This window comes from Girardinichthys multiradiatus, chromosome 4 (genome assembly GCF_021462225.1).
Source record: "Girardinichthys multiradiatus isolate DD_20200921_A chromosome 4, DD_fGirMul_XY1, whole genome shotgun sequence".
NCBI classification, from domain to species: Eukaryota; Metazoa; Chordata; class Actinopteri; order Cyprinodontiformes; family Goodeidae; genus Girardinichthys; species Girardinichthys multiradiatus.
In genome coordinates this window covers 13,733,473-13,755,115 of record NC_061797.1, presented here as the reverse complement: position 1 = coordinate 13,755,115, position 21,643 = coordinate 13,733,473, and the positions used below count along the sequence as shown (strand labels likewise).

The 21,643-nt window shown below is 37.8% G+C and overlaps 2 protein-coding genes across 7 annotated transcripts in view; one reads left to right on the top strand and one right to left on the bottom strand.

Annotated features, from left to right (window-relative positions):
- Positions 1–3,070: 3,070 nt before the first annotated feature.
- LOC124866726 (secretory carrier-associated membrane protein 5-like) lies at positions 3,071–13,037 on the bottom strand. Its single transcript, XM_047362646.1, has 7 exons — positions 12,842–13,037; positions 12,379–12,438; positions 12,160–12,285; positions 10,322–10,478; positions 9,022–9,123; positions 7,023–7,140; positions 3,071–5,724 (listed from the first exon to the last, which is right to left on the bottom strand). Exons 2-7 carry the CDS (start codon positions 12,383–12,385, stop codon positions 5,545–5,547), a joined length of 690 nt encoding a protein of 229 aa, XP_047218602.1. The 5' UTR covers positions 12,386–12,438; positions 12,842–13,037; the 3' UTR covers positions 3,071–5,544.
- Positions 13,038–20,742: 7,705 nt separating this feature from the next.
- Positions 20,743–21,643, top strand: part of igdcc4 (immunoglobulin superfamily, DCC subclass, member 4) — a 96,507-nt gene continuing 95,606 nt past the window's right edge. For 3 of the 6 annotated variants that reach the window (XM_047362810.1, XM_047362809.1, XM_047362808.1), the window contains exon 1: positions 20,743–21,101. In XM_047362810.1, the coding sequence (XP_047218766.1) occupies positions 20,978–21,101 (124 nt within the window). In that variant the 5' untranslated portion in view covers positions 20,743–20,977. The remainder of the gene's footprint in view (positions 21,102–21,643) is intronic. The other 3 variants (XM_047362811.1, XM_047362812.1, XM_047362813.1) reach the window with 1 other exon arrangement.

Genomic DNA, 21,643 nt, shown 5'->3' with positions numbered 1-21,643 from the left:
CCTCTTTTTATTTCTACAATAATACATTTGTTTGAGTTGGTCTGTTAGAAAAAAAGATGCTTTGAACTAAATTTACAAAGGTTCAAATGAGGGTATGGGATGATGCAACATGTTTTAATCATTTTACATCATGTGTATAATTCCCTTATTTCTACTGTTTAAAGTACTGCTGAGGTTTGGAAAGACTAATACAAAAACTCGTTTTAAATCAAGCATAGTGCAAAATACAGGCCAGTGCAACAGAAGATACAATGTGGGGGAACAAGTAACTTGCCTCTTGTACCTTATGAGCTCACTCTCAGGCTTATAATTTAGCTTTATTTATCACGTTATAATCCAAATTTTTATTTTATAGCAAGATAATGAGAGATGTAAAGAGTTTCCACACTCTACTTACATTTGTAAACCGATTTTACAGAGGTGCTAAATGTGTTCAGCATTGATCCATCCTGAAATAATGTATTTTGTCAAACAATGCTGTTTACTCAATGTCTTCGCTGTCACTATTTGTCTCAAGGAGCTTCTATGGGTGCAGCAATTATAGAGTTTGTTGTTGGCTACTAGTGGGTCCTCTGGGCATCTATATTGTGGTCTAATTTTATCTCCACTCTGCGGGGTAATTAGATCATCTCTCACAGCCTGGGGACAGACACGCAGTAGGTACAAGGGGAAGAAAACTGATAAATCCATTTAGACTGTATTTTTAATCTATTATGATGGTTTCCTGTTTACAAGTTGTCAAAGAAAGAATAGTTTGAAGCATATGCGTATAACCTTAGTGTACCTTTAGTCTAGGCAAGAGGCATCAATCACACTAAATATCTCAGAATCCTTGTGTTCTAGTACAGTTTTCCTCTAGAGAAACCGAAGCCATATACAGGTCCTTCTCAAAATATTAGCATATTGTGATAAAGTTCATTATTTTCCATAATGTAATGATGAAAATTTAACATTCATATATTTTAGATTCATTGCACACTTACTGAAATATTTCAGGTCTTTTATTGTCTTAATACGGATGATTTTGGCATACAGCTCATAAAAACCCAAAATTAGCATATCATTAAAAGGGTCTCTAAACGAGCTATGAACCTAATCATCTGAATCAACGAGTTAACTCTAAACACCTGCAAAAGATTCCTGAGGCCTTTAAAACTCCCAGCCTGGTTCATCACTCAAAACCCCAATCATGGGTAAGACTGCCGACCTGACTGCTGTCCAGAAGGCCACTATTGACACCCTCAAGCAAGAGGGTAAGACACAGAAAGAAATTTCTGAACAAATAGGCTGTTCCCAGAGTGCTGTACCAAGGCACCTCAGTGGGAAGTCTGTGGGAAGGAAAAAGTGTGGCAGAAAACGCTGCACAAAGAGAAGAGGTGACCGGACCCTGAGGAAGATTGTGGAGAAGGGCCGATTCCAGACCTTGGGGGACCTGCGGAAGCAGTGGACTTAGTCTGGAGTAGAAACATCCAGAGCCACCGTGCACAGGCGTGTGCAGAAAATGGGCTACAGGTGCCACATTCCCCAGGTCAAGCCACTTTTGAACCAGAAACAGCGGCAGAAGCGCCTGACCTGGGCTACAGAGAAGCAGCACTGGACTGTTGCTCAGTGGTCCAAAGTACTTTTTTCGGATGAAAGCAAATTCTGCATGTCATTCGGAAATCAAGGTGCCAGAGTCTGGAGGAAGACTGGGGAGAAGGAAATGCCAAAATGCCAGAAGTCCAGTGTCAGGTACCCACAGTCAGTGATGGTCTGGGGTGCCGTGTCAGCTGCTGGTGTTGGTCCACTGTGTTTTATCAAGGGCAGGGTCAATGCAGCTAGCTATCAGGAGATTTTGGAGCACTTCATGCTTCCATCTGCTGAAAAGCTTTATGGAGATGAAGATTTCATTTTTCAGCACGACCTGGCACCTGCTCACAGTGCCAAAACCACTGGTAAATGGTTTACTGACCATGGTATCACTGTGCTCAATTGGCCTGCCAACTCTCCTGACCTGAACCCCATAGAGAATCTGTGGGATATTGTGAAGAGAACGTTGAGAGACTCAAGACCCAACACTCTGGATGAGCTAAAGGCCGCTATCAAAGCATCCTGGGCCTCCATAAGACCTCAGCAGTGCCACAGGCTGATTGCCTCCATGCCACGCCGCATTGAAGCAGTAATTTCTGCAAAAGGATTCCCGACCAAGTATTGAGTGCATAACTGTACATGATTATTTGAAGGTTGACTTTTTTTGTATTAAAAACACTTTTCTTTTATTGGTCGGATGAAATATGCTAATTTTGTGAGATAGGAATTTTGGGTTTTCATGAGCTGTATGCCAAAATCATCCATATTAAGACAATAAAAGACCTGAAATATTTCAGTTAGTGTGCAATGAATCTAAAATATATGAATGTTAAATTTTCATCATTACATTATGGAAAATAATGAACTTTATCACAATATGCTAATATTTTGAGAAGGACCTGTAGTGGCCCTAGTGGTCAGTCAGGGTGGAACGTTGGACTAGTATTATGAGTACATAGCGCCATCTACAGGTACAAAAGTTGCCTCCCCTGATTTCGGATAATGACTGTTTAAATGTGACTGTATCATTTCTGTGTGTAATGTTTTGGAAACAGTATAAATCACATTTTAATGACAAAAAAGAAGATCTTGATGAAATGTGACAAACAACATAAAACACTCAAACACAACAACGAACAGCAAACATACGGATACTGGATGAATGATGGTTACCCCAGTTTACTGGCGGTTAATGTGCTGTTTTCACCAACTATCTGTGCCTGTGTATAATGAATTTATACCTTCCTATTTGGAATGCCAGTACTATGACTGACAGGGAAACATTACAGCAGTATAAGGTAAATGCACTCTATACTTATATTACTTATATATTTATTAAAGGTATTGAGTGTTATGTGGTGGCTGAACTTATTTGTTTCATGCAAGATACATCAGCGCCCCTGTGTGGTCATACAGCAAAACTGTGTTTCTTTAAATCCCAACATTCTTAACCTCTTTTAAGATGATGTTCAGAACAAACATTTTGCAGAAAACGTAGAAGATAGGTCAGATATGTGAATTTATTCTTTTACAGTTTTGAGTTCACATACTATCATTGTGAATACAATTGATATATTCATTTTTGGCTTTTAATCTGTTTGAACCTTTCTTTTTCCAGGGTGGAATGATTCAGCGGCATAGAACTTCCATAATTTCTAAAAACAAGAATTGGGTGCAAAAGTCTACATACACCTCTACCAATGTTTGGTTAAATATTCCTGAGTGAGCTGCATCTCAGCCAGTTTTTCATAGTCATCAACAAGCTTCTGGTATAAATTCAACTGGATATTTGACCACTATTCTTGGCAAAGTTCATTTAAATTGGTGGTTTACAGCCAAGGACCCAAACTTTAAGTGTAGCTCAAAAATGTTCGAAGTAATTAAGGTCATGGCTTTGGGGACGCTGTTCATGGAGTTTTATGTAAGATTGGGATGTTCGGGAGCAACTCAGGAACCGCCAAGGCTGAAGCCAATCATAAACGGGAAGCTAGAAGTTGCTGTTATAAAAAGGGAAACATTAAAGTGTAACTAAACCTGATGTAAAAAATATAATCCCGCCCCCAGAAACATTTTGGAAAATGTTTCCAAATGCAACCAAAATGCCACTTTCCCTCGTCAGGTGGACGCGCGTAAGAGACAACTAGCTTAATTTGACATACTCAAATATAGAGAGTGACCAGGGCGAGGCTTGTAGTTTTGAGTTGAAGGATTTTTGACCCCTCTCGTCTCCGAGGTTAAGGTAGGGTTCAAGGACCCTGGGGGCCTGAGCCTTATCAGTTCAAGCTGCTGGCTTAAAGTGCTGACTCAGTGATGCACGAAGCCAACGCTGTTGACGTAGTGGTGGATAGAATATTCAAACGTGGGGGTTGTGACGTAGACATGTATCAAGCTGTACCATTTCAACCAATTCAAATGCAGTAGCCACCCTTTATTCCAAAGAGGTCAGCACTAAGACGGGTTTAGGACAAATATTGCAGAATTAAACAAGTTTAAATTAAAATGTAAAAACAAAATCACAGTGACATAAAGATAGCATCTATTAAGGACCAATTAATATAATTCATTTGCAAAAAAAGTTGATTTGGGGTTTAGTTACTCTTTGAGCTTGACTAAAATTGGCACTTAACCACATGGACAAGGCAAAGGCCTTGTGGAGAAAAGGTCTTTGTCCAGATGAGACAAAATCTGACTAAGCTTGATCACAAAAGTATGTTTGGGAGAGGCTTTTTGGTGCAATGTTAAGGGTATAATGAATAATGAGGACTATTTCCAAATTATTTAACTTGACCTAAAGATGGTGAAAACTTAAAATGGGAAAATAAACACAAATATACATAAACACTGATTTCAAAATAGCCTAACATTAAGTTTCTGGTTGGTCCTGATCTGGACCCATATTTTGGACTACCCTTAAAAGCTAGGTGCATGCCAGGAAATCTAACCATTTCTGATTAAAAGGGTTGTTAAATATCCAGAGAAAATTATATTAGAGTGTTGCTGATGTCTTCAAAGAGGATGTGGTCTCCTTGAAACATGCAAATTGAGATTATGCAAATATTAGTGGGGGTGTATGCATATATTGGACCCCATATGTACTATTTTGACACAATGAATTCTGACTTATGTACCCATTCTTTTTTTGTTAACTGTTATATAATTATTTGATCCTGGAAAATCAACAGTTTAAATGAACTAAAAAAAGCCAAAAATAATGACATAACTGCTAATGATGAGTGTATATAAACATTCATATGGAACTGTAGTTTTCTTGCCTGCTTAACAGAACAACAAAGCTAATTTTAACTTGAGATATAAACCTTGTGTTTTCAGGGTGAGAAATGTGACAGAAATCATTTGGTGCCAACAAAGCAGCAATAAGGAACCTCAAAGTTCAGATTATCAGTGAGTAAATCCACTTAAAGAGTTGCATTAATACAGTTTTTTTTAATATAATGCATACATTTGCAGTTCAGAGTGGATGTCTGAGGTCTTAGAAAGTAACCTCATTTAAAACATGTTTACAAAATCAGTATCTCTGGTTCACATTTAAGTTTAAAATCAAAGAATTACTAGAACACTGCTATGAATACTTTATCATCCAAAAACTATGCATAAAGTTAGTTGATCCTCAATAAATCTGACATCTTTATATGAAAATAGATTCCATACACAAAGTAGACCCATTTGTTGTTTTGTTCATATAAATTTCAAAACCTAAATTAGCACATGGCTTGTATGCCATCACAATAACATTTACTTGAGAAACATACACATTTTTATGAAATTTAAATCTAAAAATACTTCAAAGAATTTAAATACCCTTTAATGTTGATCGCTAAAAAACAGCTATCCACAGATGTTCAGTTCTGCTTTTTGATTTTGTTTCATCAACTCTGTCTTAGAAATGAAATGGTTTTTGATGTTCTGTAGTTAAACCTTGGCTTTAAATCTCTGACATCTTCTGTTTTGAAGATGCTACATCTGATTTTCATTGTACTGTGGGCTGGAGAACTGATCCTGCATGGCTCCAGCAGCTGCCCCCATGGCAGCCTGCTGGGCTGCCGCCTGGACATGGGGGTTCTTCCAGGCTCCTGTGGCCCACTCCTCCTGAGCTTTGGACATGCTGGCTCCAGTGCCACGATAGAAGTTATGGATCTGCAGACAAGGTGGGGTAATATGTTATTAATGAGTTTTTCATGAAAGATACAGGTGCCTTCAGAAAACCACAGTATATTTTGCTGTTTTTTTTTTCCATAGACCTTCGAATAGAGGAAGAGAAGAATACATCATTTTTAAATGTTCTGACAAATAAAAATCTGTGTTGCACGCATTTGTATTCAGCCTTCTGTAGTCTAATACCCCTAAAAAAATTCATTGCCACCAATTGACTTTAGAAACCTGCTGTTCTGTGAAGGCCCCAGAGGTTTGTTAGAGAACATTAGCTAACAAACAGCATCATGATGACCAAGGAACACAGGAGACAGGTCAGGGATAACGATGTGTAATAGCTTAAGCACAGTTATACATTATAAAACAATATCTCAGACGTTGACCAGCTCACAGAGCACTGTTCAATCCATCATCTGAAAATGGAACGGGTATGGTACAACTTCTAACCTACTAGGACATGGCCAGTAGAGGAGAGCATTAATCATAGAAACAAGTAGGAGGACCATAGTAACTATGGGTGAGCAGCATCTCAGATGGGGGAATTTGTCAACCAGTCTTTTAGTCAAGCACTGCACAAATGTCGCCATTAGAAATTTGTGGAAAGAGGAAAAATATAGTCGAAAGAAAGCAGAAGAAGTCCTGTTTTTAGTTTGCATCAAGACAAGCAAAGCAGAGGACACAGGAAACGTGTAGGAAGGCATGTAAAATTTGACATTTTGGGCAACATGGAATACTACCACTGCACATCATTCTGAACCTGCCATACCCACAGGGAAGCGTGGTGGTGAAAGTATCATGCTTTGGGGATGTTTTACTGGAGCAGTTTGATGTGCCACAAGGCACAGATTGTCTCTGTCCAATTGTACGTTGCCTATTAGTATCTTTGCAAAACAGAATGGGCAAAGAAATTACCCTCTAGATGTACAAAGCTGGTAGAGACATACCCCAAAATGCTGCAAAAGTTGCTTCTAGAAAGGATTGACTCAGGGAAAGATAGGCACCAGCTTCCCCAACACTGCACAGACATGCAGGTATAGACATTGGATGGAGGGATGGATGGATGGATGGATGGATGGATGGATGGATGGATGGATGGATGGATGGATGGATGGATGGATGGATGGATGGATGGATGGATGGATGGATGATAGTTCGACTCGTCTAGACAAGTTATGTACATACATTATTTGGTTTCTTTAGCTTTATTAGACATATTATGCTGAAATTCAATATATATTTACCTTATGTGGCTCAACAAAGAAATGGACTTGTAAAACTTTTACCTTGGTGAGTGCAATGAAGGACAGCGAGGCCACAGCAGTGAACATGATGGTAGGGATCAGCATGACTAATGCAATAAAAACGTTATAGCTGAAGAAGGAGATGGTGGCCAACCAGCCGCTGTAAAACAAATATATGAATATGAGTGTTAGAACATTTTATTTATATTACTTTATTTTAAAATCAGCGAATCTGGACAAAACAGGAAAAGAAACGGTCTCATTTTGGAATGTGTGGTGCTCCTAAACATTAAAAAATGATATAATATTCATAGATTTAAGCATTGTGATATAAAAAGTTATGGTTTCAAGGATGAGAACATCCCAATGCACATGGTGACATTTACAAACTTTATAGAGGCTATAATAACAGTAATTTCTGATCATTAGCCTGGTGACATTTACTGGATTACTTTAATGGCCTCTCAAAGTATAATATGAGGACTAACATAAAGTTATATACAGCCAATATCTGAGAGTTTGACATTGTTTTTTTATGAAAAAAATTCAGCACATTTAATTTGGGTTCCTTGAGCACAAAATATAACAATAATCAAAGACGTGACCTTTGTCCTTTTGGAATTTAAGGTGTTTTGTTCAACAATCTTAAAAAAACATAATGTTTCTTAATTCTTTGTCATTCTAAATATAAAAATGAGTTTCACATTTTATCATTGCAGATGATTGTAGATGTGTAATTTATTAAATGTTGTAGCGGATGACCCATAAGCCACTCAGATTTGTCTAAAAATTGTTTTTGTTCTTTTGTGCAGGAATTCTGCTGTTTGGAAAAGTGCCTATGTAAAGTTATCCATTTTCAGAAGTTGTCTTGCTACAACCACAAACTCCAGTAGATTTTATTTGAAATTGTTTTGTGTTAGACCAACACAAAGTAGTGTATAACAGTGAAGTAAAAGTAAAATGATACATGATTTTTAAAACGTTTGGCTACTAAAATTTGAAAAGTGTGGTGTGCATTTCTGTTCAAACCCTTTTATTCTGGTACCCCTTAATATTCCCCTTAAATGTGTGCAATTTAATTTCAGCATAATCCAGTTGTTCTGTGAAGGCCTCTGAGATGTGTTAGTGAACAAACAGCATCATGAAGAACAAGGCACACAGATCAGAGATAAAGTTTTAGAAAGGTTAACTGCAGGGTTAGGTAACATCTCACAGAGCATTATTCAATCCATCATCTAAAAATGAAACGAGTATGGCACAACTGCAAACACACTGAGAAATGGCCGTGCACCTAAACTGACAGGCTAAATTAGGAGATTATTAGATGAGCCTGTAAATTTAGATTCAAATACTAAAGAGTTCAAATGGTTGAGACCACTTAAAATGTTTAGTTCAACACCAGATGGACAAGAAAGTAAAAAATCTCATATTGAGCCAGATATGTCAAGACGTGGTGTTTGGAGTGGACCCCAGAATGCAGACACGCAGGAAGCAGCGTGGTGTGGTGAGTAACCAGATTTTTAATGAAACAAAAGAAAACTCACAGCAGGCTGAAGGTGGCATGTGCAGATATGAACAAGCTTAGCAAAACAAACTTGGCAAACACACTTGGCGTGAACAGATAAAATGTTTCCGGGAGGAATAAACAGAATATAGGAATATATATGGAGCATGGTGCAAGTGAAACGAAGAAACTGATTGCATGGTGCAGGTGGACCGAATGAAACTGATAACAAGCTGTGGCAGGAGTGAAAACAAAACATGGCTGGAACTACATATTACAAGGACATAATCAAACTTAAAAAAACATAGCTAGAACATAAATGCACTTAAAACAAACTACAAGAATAATGGGAAAGAAAACCTAAGCAAAGAACTAAAGCACCACCTGGAAAACAATGAACAGAAGCATTATCCAAAACTCAACTGTGAGAACAAAATAAGAGAAAAACCAAAAACCAAACACCAAACCCCAAATCATGACAAGGTACTGGTTTATCCTTGGGATATAGCTTCAGAAAATAGTTTATTTAACTCTTACCATACTCCCCATCCTGGGATACCAATGCTCTGGATGATGCTGATTCCAACTTGGGCCATGAACACAAAAAAGAACATCATGAAGTTGAAGGAGCTGTCCGACCTAACAGAAATACAAAAAAAGCAATAAACATTTCTGTACACCATTCATTTTTTTTTAGTTTGTGTTCTCTTTTTACCAGTCGATATGGATCTTGTACATTGCTCCCACAAATGTTGACAGCCTTGGTAAAGATGTGCAAAATCCTTGAAACAAATTGATCTTTTGTTGCTGTAGCATGATCTCACAATAATTTAGCAATTTTCTATCAATGATCTTTGAATAATTTGTTTTACTTCCCATGCCTTATTTTTACCTTTAGTGTCCATGGTAGCTGGTTAAACTTGGGTACAGCCTAGTTAATCACAGCTGGAGTTGTTCAACTGTATATAGCAAGCTTTTACTAACTATTTTTTAGTAGACTTATGAAGATCAACACAGACCTAACTTAGTTAAAAGGTTTGTTCTCTTGGATTTCTGTTTTTGGAGAGTGTCTAGGATAAATGGTAGTTTGTGTCATGCCATTTTCATATTCAGGGAAAACAGGAAGTCTTAGATTACTAATTACAAATTTGCACATACCCTGATCAACATAAAAAGTTATGTATACATTTTTGAATATCATAGAGAAGCTAATTTATTTCAGTAATTCAGTCCAAGAAGTGAAACTCATTATATACACCATATGCTCATTGTGATATACCGTATTTCAGGTGTTTATTTCTGTTAATACTAGGGGTTTTTGCTTACAGCTAATGATAACCTAAAATTCGGTTTTTTGTCTTTTTTAATAAAGAAATGTTATGTTAGGGTTTATAAAATCATGGGAAAAATGCTGACTTTGTAGTTTCGAAGTAGACAGGTCATTCCTATAGAAGCACAGAGTGTTGTTTTCAAGTATAATGGAAAGATGAGTGGAAGGAAAAAGTGTGATGAAAAAAGAAACACAAGCAACTGGAATAACTGCAGACTTGAGAAGATGGAAGCAAATTCTATTCAGTAGTTTGGGGGAGATTCACAAGACATAGACTGTGGATAGAGTAGAAGCTTCCAGAGCCACCATATGAGATGTCCACCAAGGACATTGGCTATAAATGTGACACTCCTTTTTTTAAGCCTCTTTATCTTTGAAAATTGTTTAATATAGTGTCACATTCAAAATCATATGATTTCCTAATAATTCTTTAAACTACAACAACTTAATTGTCAGTTCCAACAAGAACATGGTTTAAAAACATTGCATGTTAAGTTCTTCACTTACTTAAATGCCTTATAGATGGGCCTAAACCAACACACGTAGGAACAAGGAGTGAACATTAGGAGCCAGATGATGGACAATCCAAAGTTGGTCACTCCACCGCCACCAAACATCCAAGCAAAGCACCCAATGAAATTTACTGCAAGGGTGACACTGTTCACTGTAAAGGCACCACAGAGACATTTTAGGTTTTGGTACAAAACACATACAAAAGATCACATCTTCTTCATGCACATGCACATGCCTTCACAAACATAACAGGGCTCACAAGATGATTTGGTTTTAAAAATTTTGTAATCAGTACTTTTCTCTTTAGGCAGCTTTTGTTCCATGAAGGATAGGCAAACAGTTTTAAAACCACATTGATTGGAAGAGAATGCGTTTTAGTATCTTAGAAGAAAAGCGTGAAGCAATGAACTGCTTAGAAGCACAAAAACAAAAAGAGGGATTTGATAAAAACAAAAGCAAACACTCAACACAAAAACATATTGGCTTTATATTTTCACAGAAAATCTAAAGAATAAATGTGAAAGCATAAAAAGCAGGAAAAAACAGTGTAGGAACAACACACATGCACAATTCAAGATTTAACTAATTAAAAACTGCCAGAAATTAAAGTGAATGTCTTCTGTCAAAAATCAAATACCTTCTGTTTAGCATTTATTTTAATTTGACACCTGGAGAATGAAAAGAAAATGATGACTTGTAGAGTTAGTTCACAGTGCAAGGCACATGTCCTGCAAAGGACATGTGCAAAGGAGTACATCATTGTGAAATGAAAGTAGGAGGAAATATGATTTTTAAATATTAAATATTAAAAATAAAAAAATAAGTATAGCAAGCATGTATTTTTAGCAGCCCAAAGTCAATATGTTGTATTATTTTTTGTTATCTAAGTCACAACTAAGTCAGATTGAATGGAGATTATGTGTAAATAGCAACTTTCAAGTCTTGCCGCCGATTCGGTCGGATTCGACATTGACTGGTTGACTTGGGCAAATAAATATGCTTTGATCTAAACTATTCCCTTAAGGTTTTGGGTGTATGTTTGAAACCTTCAACCTAGTCTCAAATATTTTCCAGTCTCTGACAGGAATTCTTCCCAAATTGCCCTTTAGTTAGCGACATCATCCCCCCATTGACTTTGACCTGTTTCCCTGTCCCTGCTTAAGAAAAGCATCCCCACAGCATGCTGCTGTTAATACCCTGTGCCTCATTAGTATTTATATTGTTCAGCCACTCACTTCTAGCTGCATCACTCTGCTGTTTCCTTTGAGTAATCAGTCAATCATTGTCCTCCCAGTTATCAATCTCATACCATTTATACCTTTCCATCTGCTGAGCACCTAGTCAGTTTCTCCTTTGTTAACCGACATCTTCTGTTAGTTTTCTTCCTCAGTTGTTTTACTGTCGTCAACAGTTTTTGGAAGTTTGTCCTCTCTATATTGTTTATTAAATTTCACCATCGTCATCATTCTACCTGAGTCATGTTGTTAAAAAACAACTAATAAGATGGGTTTTGAAGGAAATTGGTTTAACATTTAGGGATATTAGATGAAAAGGAATTGAATACATATGCATGCAAGCCTTTTTAGATTAATATTTGCAAAAAATAAATACATTTGTAAACCCATGTGTCATTTCCTTTCCACTTCACAACTATACATAACTTTGTGTTGGTCAATCACACAAAATCCTAATTAATTATTTTAAGGTTTGCTGTTTTAATGTGACAAAATGGGGACAGTTCATGGAGTACTATTAATTTTGCAAAGCAATGTAGGTTAAAAAGATGCTAGTGTGTCAAGTATCACATGCAGCATTTCTTATGGGCTACTCACACATCCACAGGTGGTACATTTTCTTGCACATGCTGCGGTGCTGTTCAGGGATCTCCTCAAAGTTCTGATAGAAACAGGGCTTGAGAGGAACAAACCCGGGCAGTGGGGGGAAATTGGGCTCGGAATCTGTAAATAATTAAAGAGCAGTTAGATATTTCTGTTTGACTTTCATTTGTCTTTGTTTCTTTTGTTTTTTTGTAAATGTCTGTTTATACTGACCAGCCATGAGGACACACGGTAGTTTGCTTTAAAATTGAATCTTCCGCCAGTCCCTGCACCCTGTCAAACAAGAAGAAACTCCAGATTGGTATAGCTGGCAACTTGCGGGATAATTTTCAGATGATTTGATACTTAATGGGATGAGTCGTACGGCTACTACACTGAACAGTAAAAATGAGGTTTACAGTGAATGGAACAGCTCATGGTTACCGTCGATGCGTTTGCGGGAGGATTTAATGTGCCTGTTAAATGCCTGCTAAAAGACACTATCTTTCTGCTTTCATCATGCATGCAGAAACATTATACACACACACACACACACACACACACACACACCGGGCGCACAGCCTCGTGTGACCTGGAAAACGATGAGAAGCACTATTGTACTGCGAATGCGGAATATGTTCGAGCGGGCTGTCGTTGCCACGAATTACGGATTCAAATGGAAACCTAATCTGCTTACCTCAGAGAGCAGCAGCTCCTTTTTGTAATATGCTTCCACACGGTGGCTTCACCTGTGTCCTGAATACACTTCTAATATCAATCCACCGCTACCGAAAGCCTAATAATTGGATGTTAATAGTACTTTTTTCTTCTGCGCGGTATAACTATAGTAATAAACTATTGATATCCTAACCTTCCACCAATCACCGCATAGAGTTCTGCTGTCACGTTGATTCGGTCCAATAGTGGGATTACTTTAATCCTTGACGTTGAATTGTTGACCCAATCACTGTTTAGGACCTTGTCCATGGTGCTGAACACAGAGACTAAGCCGTCTGTTTCTCTGAAACGACAGGTTTTCTTTTCAAAAGAAATCTGAGATGATTAATGCAGTAACAACTTATTTTGTTTGACATGCCCCACAAAATAATTAATTTTAACGGGTTCATTTAATGATTGTATTGCGTGCCTCGTCTTAAATCAATAATGGACGGGGCTTATCCCCTATTTCCGAGTCGTCTTGAACACATCATCAACTTGACTACAATCTCTGAATAAATATATTAGCAAACTATTTTACAGGTGCATCTAAGTAAATTATAATATCACTATAAAGCTAATTTATTCAAGTAATTCAACACACGAAGTGAGCTTTCCATTATAGAGATTAATTATACACAGAGTGATATACTGTATTGCAGGTGTTTATTTCTGTTAATACTAGTAATTTTGGCTTACAGCTAATGAAAGCCTAAAATTATATATTTTTTTTCCATTTTGAAAACAGAAATGTTATGTTATGATCTATACAATCATATGAATTAATGTTGACTTTGTAGTTTTCCAGTAGACAGATAATTCCTATAGATGCACAGAGTGCTGTACCCAAGCATAATGGAAAGCTAAGTAGAAGGAAAACATGTTATAGAAAGAAAGGAGCTCAAGCAGCAGAAAAAACTACTGACTTGAGAAAACTGTGAAGCAAATTCTATTTAACAGTTTGGGGAAAATCTATGGACTGCAGGTGGTTCTAGAACCAGCACACAGAGATCCAACCAGAAGCATCTTACAAGGGCTAAATGGAAAACAGTCTGGACTTTTGTTCAGTAATTATTTTTTCAAATGAAAGTACATTTGTATTTCAGTTGTAAATCAATGTCACAGAATTTGGAGGACGAATGGAGAGGCACAAAATCCAAGTTGTTTTAAACCCAGTGGTATTAGCCATGTAGTGTTTTCCACCACTCATATCAGCTTTGACCACCATCCTGCTGGCTGAAGAAAAGCTGCATCACGGATTGGTGTTAAACTCTAAGGCTTTCACAGAACAGCTATGTTCATTCTAAGATTTAATTACAAACAGGTGGACTCTACTATTTATGTGACTTCTGAAAGTAATTGTTTCCATTGTACTTTATTTGGGGTTATAAGCATAAAGGGAGCTAAATAGATATGCATGCCACTCTTTTATAATTTTATTTGTAGAGCAATTGTATTTTACCTTCATCTTGACAATTATACACTACTTTGTGTTGGTCAGTCTCCCAAATGTGAGTTGTAAAGTGTAAAATCTCTAGTTAAGAAACCTCAGGCATCATTCCTCATTGCAGAGAAAGATATTTAGTTCACACAATGTTTTGCAGTCAAAGGTAAACATAATATTCAAATGATGGCTGGATGCAAAGTTTCCCAACAGAAAATTGTCCAAAACATCATCCTGTTGAGATTTGTTTCCCAGCTAGGTGGTGCACAGAGATGTGATGTAAGAGAAAACATGATGCATCAGACCCACCTTTTTCCATTGTTCTGTGGTCCAGTTCTTATACTCATGTGTCTATGGTTGCCATTTTCAGTGGTAGACAGCAAGGTCACAAATCAGTCAGGGTTTATTTTTCTGTCAGAAACAACATTGTCTTCTTCAGCAAACTAAGTACAGTAGCTCACCTGTTGAATTGAACCTCACAGACCAGTATTTACTGTCAGGGTTTGAGGTTGTGGAAGACCAAAGCGACAGGACATGTTCAGCAGGGTGGCGGATTGATATAATTTAATATCTCACATGACAACAAAGTAAGTGCAGGAATCCAGGGATGACAACAGAAGAGAAAACAGCAACGAGAACAGAATGAAAACAGATGATCCGACAATGAAGGAACAGAAAACAGGAATTTAAATACAACAGGGATTTACAGAAATCATGTGAATGCAATCAGTAAAAACAAAAACAGTTGCTGATCATGACATTTACTCCCTATTGGCTCTTGTTAAATTTGCTTACACCATTTTAATTTGCTCCTTCTAACACATCAACTTTGAGGACAAAATGCGTACTTGCTGCCTAATATATCCCACCCAACAACAGGTGCCATGATAAACAGATTATCAGTGTTATTCACTTAATCTGTCAGTGGTCAAAATGTAATGATTGTTGCATTTGAAGTTAAGTCATTCTACTTTCCTTCTTTACTTTTTATCTAAAGAATATTCAGTCGACCTCTGATTGGCTGATTTAAGACCAACAGGATCTTGGCTTTGCACAAAAACACTAGAAATCAGATGACGTACGTACTCTTCTCTGACTCCTTTGATTCTGTTGCTCAGCCTCTCTATCTTTTTTTCTTTAACAAGGCCACCTTTGACTTCAATGCCAAAGGTGGCCTTATTCAGAAGCTAGTAGTCCTGTGTGAGTCCACCTACTTCCAGCAACTCCCACAGCAAACCACAAGTGCTTTAGTCTGCAAAGATTAGAGAAGGAATGTCATATTTTCCCCTCAGGCGCTCTGCCAATTAACCATTAATGCAACACAGATAAACTATCATGGTTCACTCTGAAAATCTGTTTTCAGTCTGAGATGAGATGTTGATAAACAGCAGGATGATAATCGTCTAGTTAACCAGTGAATAAATAATAAACTGAGTAAGCATAATACAAAAACAGCAAACAAGAAAAAATAACAAAAGAAGAAAAATAAAACCACGCAAGACTGGAGACTAAAATATTTCCCCAACAGTTTGCAACATAGCTCAAGCTCAGTCAGTCTGAAATGAAAGAACCTGTGAACATCAACTTCAAATCTTGTCACAGATTCTTAATTCAAGTTAGGTCTGGATTAAACCATTCCTTTGTAACTCTGGCTGTATGTTTAGGGTCTTTGTCCAACAGAAAGATAAATCTCTGCACCTTTCTCAAGTCTTCTAGGAATGTCTGGTATTTAGCTCCAATCATCTTCTCGTTAACTCTGACATCCTTCCCTGTGTCTGCTCAGAAAAAGCATGCCCTCAGCATGAGGCTGCCACTATCACCGTGTTTCACCTTAAGGCTGGTGTGCTCAAGGTGATGAGCAGTGTTCATTTGCCACCAGACCTAATGTTTTGCATGTAGGCCAAAAATCTAAATAAAATAAAATGCAACTTGAAGTTTGTGGTCTTGTAAAGAAAACAAAAATAAAGAGTGGAATAATAGTTTGGTTTCTTAACACAATTTCTAACACATTTATAATAATTCTATTTCAAATAGACACATTAAGATCACTATTTTAAATTCACTCATGTGTGACATAATTTATGATTGGTTTTGTGCAATGTCATAAGGTTTATGTGATTTATTCTATATATTAAGAATTAATAAAACATATGTCTAAAAAGCTGAAGGCATTACACGTTAAAAACTTTTTTTTTTTCTGAATGCAGAAACACAACTGTTTTTCTTTATTGGGAGTGATAATGCACATTGAGTTTGGGGTTAAAAAAATAGTGTGCCTTGCTCAACAATCAACATCTCTGCTTGATGTGCTTACTTGCACCTCAGTACCACTGCAGCCCTGTATCTTTGTCCTCCTGAAGAGAATAATTTGGCTTTGTTACCCTGTAGCACTGTTTTGTAGTCTCTGTGGAGATCTTTTCATGCTGACTAAGCATGTGGAGAACACACATGTGAAATGGAACACACGGGCATTCTTGCAGGACTTTAGGCTGAAAATTAGACTTGCATAAAGCAGTTTCTAGCCAACATGGGAGTTTGAAACAGTGAAATGTAGATTAATATGAAGATTTTATACGTTTTCTTTTTTTTTTCACCACTTCAGCATTCTGCTTCAGGTTTGTGGTCACACCATAGCAAATCCAGACAGGGGCACTGTTGTCTCTGTCTTTCTGCAAGTCTGTAATGTTTTTGTTTCTGTTCTGTGGCAAGCAGTTAGTTGGTTTTAACCTTGAATAAAATGACAGGCAAGCATCTCAGTGTCAGCTGTGTTTGTTGTTACGTACATAGACCCTACAAGCTTGAGAATGACACCAGTGATACAGACGCAAGTTCAGAAACAAAGTGTTAGACAAATGTTAGGTGAGACAATTTCCATTATCCATAGCTAGTCTTTGTTTAAGACTTTGTTTTTAAACTCCGGGTTTACACTTCAGAAATTGTTGTTAAAGATACTAAAAGAGTATAAATCAGTCATTAGTAAGTAAAATTACAATCCAAGCACATAAAGCACACTTGCAGAAGTATTCCTACCCCTTAAACACTTTCACATTTTGTGATGTTACAAAAATGCGTCTGTATTTGTAGAACCACCTTTCACTGGAATCACAGCAGCGGGTCTTTTGGAGTTTGCCTCTGCCAGCATCACACATATGGAGACACATATAGAGACTGATTCTCAATCTCCTTTGCAAAACAGCTGGTCAGTCAGATTAGATGGGGCTCTTCTGTAAAAAGCTATTTTTAAGAAGTTCCACAGATTCCAAATTTAATTTAGGTCTGGATTTTGAGTGAACCATTTCAACACATAAATATGCATCAATCTAAATGATTCAGTAATGGCTCTGGCTGTATGTTTTAGGGTCCTGCTCAAATTGTTTATTTGCCTCTGATAAGTTTTCTTCTAGGATTGCAATGACTTTAGCTTCAACCATTGTCCCATCAGGCTTCTAATTTCATTGAAAGATGCAGTAGCTATCATGCAGCTTAATCTCAAACAGCAGCAGTCAGGAATAAAGTAATTAAATGAAGTGTGTTAAATCACTAAATATATATTTAGTAATTATTTTTAGTAAAATACAACACACACAGGCACACAATGTGGTGATAATTAGGCAGCTAATACAAAAAAAAAAAACAAGACATCAATGACATCATAACCTGTATCATTAACTTTCTTAGTATCATCCTGCTGAAATGACTAATTCAATGCATTTTACTGGTGTTAATGAGAGCTACACTCTGAGCTTATTTACATGTCACAGAGACATTTGTATGTGGATTTTAATATGCAGCACTAATAAAATGTTTTCATTTTTACCTTAACATTGTTAGGACTGGAGTCATACACTCGATTAAATTTTAAGTTGGTTGTATAAATCATAAGCCTTATGTCTGTATGCTGATCAGACCGATGGATTCATGTGAGCCATAGATCTATCCCATCCTCCAGGGTGTCCTGAGGTGATTGGACCTGGTATGTCAGCAATAGATTCTTTGACAAAGGGTTGTAAGCAGAGGTGTCTGGGAAAAATGCATTCTTCTGAATATGTACATAATTAATTTCCAGAGTGAAGCGTCTATGTTCAACTTTTCACCAACCAACTACTGTCTGTAACAGAAGAATGTCAACGTACCTGTAATGTCTTGGACAGAACCTCCCATCTCACTGAAGCCAGAGAGGTTTACTATTATTAAATTGTCTCAGGGACCAAAATAAAAAAAATAAAATAAACGTTTAATTTTAATATATAATTTGAACATAAATGTGTAAAAACTGTGACATGTGCCCATAAACCTTGTAAAATCATCTGTCACTGCAATTGCAGCCATAAATCCTTTGGAGTATGTATCTGCCTGCTCTGCACAACCAGAAACTTAAATGTTTGCCTAAGTTTAGTCAAATGGAATAGGGAGAGTTTGCAGAATTTTCATTTGCTGCAGTTTCTTGGGTTTATGTCTCTACCTGCTTTGAACATTTAGAGACTCCAAACACTTCCACTTTGTTATATCTGACCATAGCACATTCACCCACATGTTTACTTTGTCCTCTTAATGGCTTGTGGCAAAATTATTCTTATGGCTTTCTTTTAACAATAGCTGTATGCTTGCCACTCTTTTCTGAAGGGCAGGTTTCTGGTTTGCATCACTAATAGGTGTTTTGTTGACAAATCGTTCTAGTTGAGCTGTTCACAATTAGGTGTTACTTTATCGTTTTAATGCCAATAAAAAAGCACCTTGAAGTTTTTGGTTAACAGGACAAATGTTTGAAAAAAAGTTCAACAGGTATGAATACTTTTGCAAAGCACTGTGGGTGGGCTGCATGGCCTGTTATATATGTTTGATGGAACAACATTTAAAGATTGAGCTTTAGGTTTTGCTGCTGCATAATCATTTTCAGATCAGCTTACTTGTTATCAGAAACACTGTTAATTAGGGTAATTTGTTTCCATCTGATGGGAAGCAAGGTTTTCTCTTCTGTTTGTCTCTGCTGTTAGGGCTGCAGTAAAAACCTGTAAAATATTTTCCTCTGCATATGTGCACTGCTTCCTTGAAGCAACTACAACTTGCACACTCAACTTTCATCCACAGACTATCAGGTGAAGGCGATTCGGCAACAGTTCAGATTATGTATTTATTAGTTTACATCAGTTGAGGAAGAAGGGTAAACATTAAAATCAGAGCTGAACAACAATTGCAAAGAATATAGTCATGGCTCAATGTCATGATCCAACACTGCAGACATTAGCTTTAATCAGACACGTGGGAGATTCATCGATCCCATTTCATTAACTCAAATCAATTTGGCGTCAGAGATGAATGAATAAAGTGAGATGGGAAATCTGGCTACATGAGATGTTATTACCAGAAGGAACACTTTCATTTCAGGCTGGTTTGATTCACTGTCCTTCCTAAACTGGGGCTCCTTTATAAAGAGCAAAGTGAAATAAAAAGCAACACTTTAACAGCACATATTAAAGTTATGGTATTAAAACAAATTCTGCTTAGATGCCTTGTCACATGGTCTGGAACTTCAGCGAAACTTCAGAGAAATGCCTCCTGCAGTGCTCTGATACACGTGTTAAAACGTGGGCTTTGCGTTTTTCCTCGTCTAATGCTGGTGAGTGTTGGGGATAGCGTCGGTATCAGTGATGCTGACGGCACTGCAAGAGGCGAGTCTTTGTCTGCACTGTGTGGGCTCGGCTCCAGCTGGCTTCTGCTATGTTTTTACATGCAAAACTCAGTGGGTCCCTCAGCAGTTTGAGTAGGGTTGGAGGCAGCTGGTTGATTGATTGGGATGCAGAAGGAGCCCCCCTCCACCACCCCTCCTCTTTTTGCCTCTTCCTTTGCTCAGGGAGCATATGAGCCCCTCCTGCCCCACCCCCCTTTTCTAAAGACTGGTCTCCTTTCCTACACGTAACAAAGGTACATGCTTTCACACACGGAACAAAACTAAAAATTATATAAGTACGTGTTAAAAATAAATATGAGCATACATATTGTTTGTACGTTTTGTGCAGCTTTCTGTTCAGAGCTCCTAAACATATTCCATCACACACTGGGCTCATGGTGGGGCAACGCATTAGCAGTCTTCCCAGACACCCATACAGACCGTTGTCGACTCTTTATTTTGCCCCAGCACATGCAGAATCCTTCTCCTATGTGACCCCCTCTGCAGACAGGCATTGGGCTGAAATGCATTTATAACCAATTTACAAGTGTAGTTCTAGTCGGCAGCGTGTCTACAAAGATCGGGCCCAGTAAGGGTGAGTGGAAAGCATGGAGCCTGACAAAAAGAAAAGGTTGTGTGTGTGTGTGTTTGTGTAAATCACCAACAGCTTCTCTGAACTCCAGCGGACTACCAGCCAGCCAGTGTCTGGTAAGCGGGCGCGTGCATGAGGGGATGTGTGTGCGTGTGCACGGCCGAGCGTATATATACGTGTGTGTGTGAGGATAGGAAAGCAACACACACACACACACGCTTAACATTCGCTCGCAACATGGCGTTGAAGTGCCGAAAGACACGACAGCTCTGCCCCGACTAATGCGGCGGTTCTGTGCGGGAAGCCCGGGGACCGCAGCCCAAACCTCCACAGAGACTACTTTACGCGCCGCCGTGGACAATAGCGGATACCATCGTGCGCATGTTGCTGTAAGGGCTTACAACTACTGTGTATGTTATTGTATACAGGCCCATGCTTCTACCCCACTGGTGGAAATCAAAGACTGTACATGGCGGTGGAGAGTAAAATTTGGCTGTTCTGTCTTCTTTCGCTGTACTGGGGTCCAACCAAGCAAGGTAAGGGTCTTCTTTAATTATGTCTTTGTTTTCTTTATTACACTTTGCACCAAAGTAGGCTACGAAACAGACAGGAACGAGCCGCTTAAGGAAATTTGCACCTTGCGCTTTGCTGCGTCTCCTCAGTATTCCGTCTTCACCTCACATGGCCTCCGTGCTGTTTATGAGATTAGGGGTGTATTGCTACCGGTTGTCAAGTTGCAGAAGCCCAGAATATGACGGGAGCGGTCACGGCACTTTGAGCCGACTGGTGAAAGTTTGGTGGCTCACTGTGAAAACAAGTCATTTCTTGCTTGCTGTCTATGGAGGTAAATTTGTCTCAATATTATTCAATCAAACAAAAAAATAATCTCAATCCAAAAATATTAAGTTGTGATCAAAACTTTCAGAGTTGTAACGATTTTTTTTTTAATGGAATATTTTATTTTGGGGAGAAAAATAAATTGTTTGAAAAAAACTTTTTTTGATTAAAATGACTCATTTTTTCTCACAAAAAGAAAAAAGTTATTTGCAAAACATAAACTTTTATTTGCGCATGTCAA